Below are 8,765 nucleotides of genomic sequence, written 5' to 3' on the forward strand. Positions count from 1 at the left end.
ATTGCCAGATAGGAATGGCTGCAGATTTAATAGACAAATGGGTTGGACAAACAGACTAAAATTATATGTTGTGCCCGCAATCACTACACTCCACGGGTTTCCTAAAATTTATACAGTCTATCTAGTAGCAAAAAGATTATATTTGTTTTGAGAAGGATTAATGCTTAAAATGTGAGAACCTATTTTTATATGTTCGGCTTTAATTACAAGCAAACTGAATTTCAATATCGGAAGAACTATAGCTCTACATCCTTCAAGGAAAGAAACTCCCCAATGAAACCGATTTCATCCAAAGATTCAATTAAATATAATATAATATTGAACCTCTTAGGTTTATCTTTCCAAGTGTGCTCACTATCAATCAATGCAACTAACTAATCTAAATCAGACTAATTACAACTCCCATTCCCATATACACCACCAATGAGTCATATGTTGACCCAATTGGAATTTTGGAGCACATAATTCAATGCCTCTTAGTAACAAAAAAATCATAAACCTTCTAGTATTGTACAGATCTTCACTCAATTCCTTCTTCATCAAAGTTTTAACCTTTTTGCAGCCTCCTTCAAATTGAGTAATTTCACATATGAAAGAACTAAAACATTCAAAGCTCCATAATAAGGCATATTCGCCTAATGACAGAATTCTCTAATGACTTACTTTGCCCTCTAAGGCTTATCTATACAAATGCAAATCAGTTGTCCCCAAACTTTTCCCCAACCATATCTCAATCCAATGAAATTGTGACACCTACTAAAAAATTGAATAGTGGGAAACATACATGTTTATTTTGATTAGGTGTCAAAATTTTATTGAAATGAGATAGGGTTAGGGTTATGCTTTTGGGACAGGTGATCTTCCTTCTATCTATACACTATGCTCACCAACAATATAACTAACTGATCTGAAGTGCAATGACTACCCTTAAGATCATATCAAAACCTACAAGGAGGTGCATTTTTCATGTGTTGACTAATCCTATCTATGCAGCTCTATGTGGAGCCATTGAACACTATACCAATGTCAATGATGGGTCTTCCACCACAGTGAACTATTTCTATCATGGAGACTGCACTGTTCAGTACAGCATTGATGAAAATGCTGGCATTGGGTCCTTTGTTGTTTCTACAAATTTAGTTTAAAATACATACCATAACTGCATAGCACACATCACAATTTTTCAGAAAAATAAATGAAGCAAAACAAAATGTAAAAACATAAGATATACACATATGTACTCAGATGTCAACATAACATTGAATTGCATGATGGCTAGTAGCACTCGTTGCCCGGATTTCATGCTTGGTAGCTGTGTGTATCACCATTGTTCAATCCATACTGCAAAGAAGAAATAATGATACCTACATTACTAATGTGAAATGACACAAATATATCCAGCAGGTAAAATAGTAATTTGTTTACATGTATTGAATATATTAAATATGTATAGCTACATATCACTCATATCAGATAATAAATACATTGAGGACTAAGTTATCCGCTTGGGGGCATAGAAGGAAATAAAAGACACTACAGTCCCTAGACGATTGACAAACAAGCACTCCTAAAAGTCTGAAAAGAAAGCTGGAAAAGCAAATCTATCTGTTAGAATATATGGGAAATGCCTCAATATATATTGATTGTATCTTAAAAAAGGATTATAGAATATTTCTAAGGATTTATTTCTTATCTATATTTCCTTCTGTGTTTCCTTATTTAAGTCTGACTAAGAATCTACCATTAGTATAAATAGGACTCTTATATTTGTCTTTTGTATATCACATCACCTCATTCGTCATATAATTATTATTCTGATTTTACGGTCTTCTTTCCTTTTCTTTGTTCCCTAACCCTATACCTAATTTCTTCAACACTAGAATGTTATTCTTAACCCAAAAGGCTTAAAATGCAGAAGTTCTTCGATCTTACAGACTGTGTGATAATCGCATCGGCTTAAATGTCTAAAAGCACATTCAAAATAACAAGGATAGACACTCAATTGATCTATCTGCGCAAAACATTTGTGTATCCACTGTGCTTTTAATAATACAAAGTGTTACCAAGAATAGTTTAAACATTAAAGCAATAGCACTAGATGACAGTCAACCTGATTTTGAGTGCGCATGTTTGTGCGTGAATTCATGCCAAACAATGACACTTTGGAGTACTCACCAAACTTTTTCATCCAAGTAAAATAGACAATCACAAGTTCATTAAAAAAATTGACAATCACATTTCAATATGCTAACAGTAAAATTAATTAACATGCAAGGATACAATAGGCAATGATGGAAAAAAACAGCTTCGAAGTTTACACTTTTGACAAAATCACAAATTATTTCATTATCGTTTCAAAGATGTACATTCCATCAAAGAAACTACAGTTTAGACTTTAGACTAGCATACCTTCTCTCTCATCCGTGAGCTCCAAATGTCAGAGTGATTGGCTCTGCTATCAACCTTGCTTGACCCAGCTGGTTGGCCAGATTGAGGATTTATTAGGGGCTCCCAACTTCTACCCCTAGCATCATACTCATCTTCGTAATCAAAATCTGATCTCCGAGTAGAAACTGTGGCTCGCAAAATTAACGCCAGTAGTAGAGATAACGCCTGAAGTTGACAGCAATATAAATGAGCAATAACAATGAGGGAGGAAAGCCCATCAAGTATTACAATAATAACAAACCACATAAATTCTCTTCATCAGGGATTACATCAAAGTAATTGACTTCTACATACAAAACAAATTACAATGGATCCCAATAGTTAACAAGTATTTAAGGAAAAACCGTACTTCAAAAAACTATAGATACCATATGCTGCATATCAGTATCTCTGAACTAACATAGATGATATGACTTTTCATTAACTAATTGAAAGGACAAGAAAAAATTGCAAGATACCAAACAGAATTGAACATGCCTGAATCACAAGCACGACAATGCCAACCCATTTACATATATCCATGTTTTCTTCAATGAAAGATCGAAGGCTCTCAAGTTGACCAGTTGGATCGATTGGAATATCCTGCAAAGGAAAAAATTAACATATGATAGGTATTATTAGAAAGAGACATAAAGGTTAATCAATGCAACCATATCTACAGAGGTGGTGGAGAAGAAAGTAAGAACCTCTTGCCAGTGCCGATCAATTGTAATGAATCCCACCAGAGCAGCTTCTACTAGAAGGAGTATCGAGATGAGCAGAGTGTACTAACATTTTTTAAAAGGTCACGGAACACGAAGGAAAAAATAATAATTGAAAATCGAAGGTAAAGAAAGAGTATAGTTATTTCCAAGGATTCAACACAAGTTTTCTATCAGAACAAAAGATAAATATATTTACATCCAAACTAACTAAGACATGAAAAATAATATATCTCCAGTCTAAGTAGGATACAAAACACAAGCAGCAACCATTAATCATTTCAGCTGCAATGCAACCAAAGAAAGTAACGCAGCAAACCACTATCCCCACTCCCATGAAAGCATGAATGAACCTGACAAAAATAACAAAGAACTTAAACATCAAATGAATAATAAACAACCACAAAAATTCAAAACCCTAAAGCATTATCACAATTAAATTGCAACACATAATATTCAGAACCCTAAAGCATTCCAGATTAATTATTATTGACACCATCCCCATCTCACTCGATAAACCCAATTCACCTAAGATTTTGAAAACCTTATTACAATTAAATTGGGACACATAATAATCGGCCAAAAGGGTTGAAGAATAATAGTTTTGTTCTAATTTCAGTATCTTACCAATTGACAAATTAAGTAAGTAATAATTAACAACAATAAAGTTTGCAGCATTTAACTAATTAAACAATTTGCTATTGCATGCAGCATTTTATTCAGTCAATAACAGTACCCAAATACCCAAATCATAACAGAAATACAGAATAACTCCCTTCACTACAATTTGAAGTAAAAAAATGTTTTTTTTATAAAAAGAAAAGAGGAAATGAATTTTATAAATCAAATGAAATTAGTGAAAGAATTAAAATAATTATTACCAAGGAGCGGGTAGGTTAATAGAATCGACATCGAAACCAAATGCATCACGGAGAGAAGGGTGAGAATGAAAGGAAAAGGTGATGGAATTGGGAAGAGGGGGTTTTGGAATGTGATGATTCCATTGATTGAACATCCATGTTGAGTAGAGAATAATTGAAACACCGATGAAGGCTTGAAGAAAATTGAGGAATTTAAGAAGGAACGCAAGCGAATTGTGGCAACAATTGGGGCGCATGTTTAGTTAGGGTTCATGTGAGGGATGGAGATGTATGAGATCTGTGACTATTCAGCAGCAACCTTAATGTCGCATCATCATTTCCTTATTTAAGTAAGATGTAATGATTGTCTTAATTTAAATCTCATGATGTAATGGTTGTCTTAATTTAGATGGTAGATATTGTATTTCTTCTGGTATATTTCTTTTTTTATAATCATTTTTTCTTATTATTTAAGTGAATGAAGAAAATATTTTTGGTACTACCAAGTGTATTATTTATTACCTTTTAGATAAGGATCTCTTTTAGTGTATGTAATTATTCCTCTCATTAAATATTATTATCAAGAATCAAATTATTTATCTTTTAGTCATCCTAAAGATCTAACGAATCTTACAATATTAAAAAATATTAGATTAAGTTCAACTAGACAAATACATCAGAGTAATAAAAATCTACAAAGTAAACAAGGCTAGAAATAATATTAATTATGTTATCGTAAAGTAACACTTATCAAATTGACATGAGTACACCAACCAGTTAGTTCAAGTTTTACATGTATGATTCCTTTTTAAGTAAGTATTGGGTTCGAATCTTGTGGATAAAAAAATACCTACTGAGAGAGTTAGCCTCACATACTTGTAAATATTTTCAGCTTAGATAATATTGTCTCCAGTGCGATTATAAATGTGGAAACCAAAAAAAATTGATAGTACTAATATATTTGTATAATGATTCAACTAATAGTTTTTTACTATGAAGAGTATTCTCTCCCCTTTTTGGTAAAGAAATATTCTTTTTCGGTATTTGTGGTTGTCTCTCTCAATAAGTATTACTTTCAGGAATCGTATCCTCAATTTTGGAGATCCAGTAATGTTTTACACTACTAGATCAACGCCTTCTTGGTATTCAACTAATAGTTTATTAAGAAATATATATTATTTTCCATATTTTAATTTAAACTTTATGATTCAATGGTTCTCTTATTTAGATGGTATTTATTGAATTTTTTTTATTATTTAAGTGAATCAAGAAAATATTAGATAAAGATAAACATAAAAATATTCTTCAACTATTAAAATTAGTGTTGTGATAATTGGACCGGACAGTCCGACTGATTTAACCACAGGCCGGACTTGAAAATGACTCTAGTTTGTAATCTTAATCGAGTGACAGATTGGACCATTTTGAACCGGAGAAATTCCAGCTCAACCATGTTAAATCCGGTTGAATCGCAATAACCCGGGAAGTGAAACAGATGGTTCACTTAAAATTTAAGAAAAAACATACACTACTCTAATATTTTGTTTTACTCTAGTCCAAAAAAAGACAAAAATATATTATTTTAATATAATTATTAATTATATAAAATTTTGTATTTATATATAACTATATATTTATAGTTAAAAATGATATGTGATAAATTATATATGAAATAATCTGGTCCGACCGAGCGGCTTAACCATTTAAACCGGTTAAACTTAATACGAGATTTCTTTCGGTTCGATGTTTGGCTCAGGTTTCACAATATTGATTAAAAGAAACAAACAAATAGGAGTAATAAAAAATCTACATAGTAAAGAAATAAGTAAGGATAGAAGAAACAATATTTAATTATGTTATTGTACGGTAGAAGTTATTAAATCGACAGAGTGCAAATATATTTATATAGTAGCTTAATCGACAGTTTCATACTAGTTAAGTTATAATTTCTATGAAGCACGGATTCGCCAAATACCCTTGCGTGTCGGTGACCGACACGTATCCGACGGATACGCTCAGATTCGCGAATGATATGTGTCCATAGAGTATCCAAAAATAATAAAAAATAAAAAATAAATATCAAGACACGTATCGGATTCGTTTTCAATAAAATATAGGATATATAGATTCGTTTTCAATAAAATATAAGATATATAGATTCATTTTTATGATAAGATAGATTTGTTTTCAATAAACACTCACTTTCACATCATACCAACTTACCATCACACCACATTGACCCTTGAATAGTTGGTATTTTCCGATCCATAACGTCGTCGGCATGTGCTTAGTGTTATTGTCTCTACCGCCATAGGTATGTTGTGAAGAGCAAACAGAAAAAGGGGATACTAAGATGTGGGACATTGCTGGAGATGTGTGGGAAGACTTTGATAGTGCTGGAACTCTTCAAGTGGCCACACTATCTCTAGATGAACCAGAAATAGAAGTTGTCCTCTTTACAGATGATGGTCACGGAGGAGATGAAATTGATACTATTTCTGTTTCTAGGGCTAGACAATAAGCAATTTTATGAATTATTTTACTATATTTTCTAGTTTTGATACTTTGAATTTTGGAGGACAATGATTTTCAATTTCCATTATATTTTTTACTTTGAATATTTTGATTTACACTTATAATTTTATCATATTTTATGTATTTTTTATTAATTTATATACATATCCCTGAACGTATCGTATCCTACATTTTAGAAAAAATGCGTGTCGACGTATCGGATACGTATCGTATCCAATACACGTATCTGTATCTGATTTCATCATGTAGAGTTATATTACAATAAATATAATAAATTTAGAAAATGAATATTATTTGCAATATATATTTCAATTATTATGATGGTTTAGTGACCAATAGAAGGCAAAATAGGTTGTCTTCTCCATTTTGTTCATGCCCATACATACCAATGTACTCATTGTCTTAAACGATAGATAAATAATATAAAAATAAAAAACAATACAGTAAATTAATTAATGTAGTTGAGGAGAAAAATCTTTAAAAAAATGTGATATTTTATACGGAGCTTAACAAATCATATTACATTATAATTTTTTAGTCATTAAATCACATTATATCATAATTTATTTAATTTTTTCATTTTTTTTTCTTATATCATGCCTGCATTGCCCAATATAAATTCTCATGAGCTTGATGCGGGCAAACAGGTAGGGCTAAACAACTAAATGAGCAAAACTTATATGTAGCGTCCGCAAAAAATTGAGGGTTATATGAACGGGTCTATGGGAATTGTCCAATTTGCCATCTATAGGGAGGACACATGTTATAACATAAATACAAGATTAATGTCCGCAAAAAAATGAAATCTTCCTTGCACAAATTAGTATCGACTAGTGTTTAATGCTCATAATGAACCTAATCAACTCGACTTTGTTCGAAATTGGACTCGTTATTTACCTTGTTAAATTTTGGTTCATCAACTAAACTGTGAAATTGAACTAAAAATTGAATTCGTTAAATAAACTAGTAAAACTTGAGTCAAATAGCTCGACTTGTTAGATTCATGAGTTGACTCGATTATAATATATATACATGAGAGTGACTCAAGTGAGAGAAAAATATCATATAAAAATTATGATAACACTTTATTAGTGTCATGTAATCATACATGAATGATTATGATTAAAAGTTAGTTATTAATCATAAGATTGCATAAAAAGTCATGTGCACTTATCTTTTAATTTCAACGGTTTCAATTAAAATCTAATGATATATAATAACTATTCTCATTTTTCACAGTAACAAGTTCTCACTTGAGCCACTTTATATACATATAGATAATCTTTATTACATGAACTTTAATTAACAATTATATTTATTATCAAAATTCACAAATTTTCTCAACAAGTATATGTATAATCCACTAAAACCTTCAAGCCTTTAAATTTATGCTCATTAGAGACAAAAAATTGAACTTGTTAACTTGTTCGGAAGTTTATGAACTTTAATTGAGTTGAGCTTAAGCAAAAATAATAATTTAACATTGAACTCGGTTCAAAACTGGACTCAAGCTAATCCTTACTAATTGAGGTAAACTGAGTCAAGTTTGACTCAACTCATTTACACCCTTACTAGCATTATATTTTACAATTTGACTGTTTTGACTAATATTTTTTTATTTTAACTCATTTAATTACATATTCAATATAATTGTTATATCGTACCATTAAGAGTGAATTTTTTAATTAAACCGGTACTTGCCATACAGTATTGACAATTATAATACTTAACACAATACTATTTCGCAACAATATTGTTTTTATTTTTCTGGTACATTTGGCAAAGAGACCAAAAGAATATCATTTAACATGAACAATAACATTTAACATAAACAATATTATTTATTTAAAGCAAATTATATCATTTCAAATTATTCTTTCTCATTTATTATATGTCTTTGCACTATTACTTTTTAAATTCCTATTACCAAAAAAAATGTAACAACTCATGCGAATCCAGGAGTATCAATTGATGGTTTGGGCTCAATGAAGAAGAGAATATCTTATATTTTTCGTGTTTCTTGTAGTATATAGAATTTATTGCAAGGTTTTAGGTTTTTCTGGGTGATATTAACCTTATTGTTATTAATGTGATACGCTGATATACGTTTGAGCTCATATACTTGAAATATTTGAGCCATAACTAAGGAGACTCTAAATGGTTTCCAAGATTTCCCCAACTTAGATGATAATCTAAACATATCATAAATGTGCTTAGCACT

General features: G+C 30.8%; 1 protein-coding gene across 1 annotated transcript; it reads right to left on the reverse strand.

Annotated features, from left to right (window-relative positions):
• Positions 1,049–4,341, reverse strand: LOC109359206 (tetraspanin-18-like). The gene is made up of 6 exons (XM_019603778.1): positions 4,031–4,341; positions 3,403–3,502; positions 3,135–3,215; positions 2,926–3,030; positions 2,410–2,613; positions 1,049–1,341 (listed from the first exon to the last, which is right to left on the reverse strand). Exons 1-6 carry the CDS (start codon positions 4,264–4,266, stop codon positions 1,300–1,302), a joined length of 768 nt encoding a protein of 255 aa, XP_019459323.1. The 5' UTR covers positions 4,267–4,341; the 3' UTR covers positions 1,049–1,299.

This window comes from Lupinus angustifolius, chromosome LG11, assembly GCF_001865875.1.
Source record: "Lupinus angustifolius cultivar Tanjil chromosome LG11, LupAngTanjil_v1.0, whole genome shotgun sequence".
Taxonomy (NCBI): domain Eukaryota; kingdom Viridiplantae; phylum Streptophyta; class Magnoliopsida; order Fabales; family Fabaceae; genus Lupinus; species Lupinus angustifolius.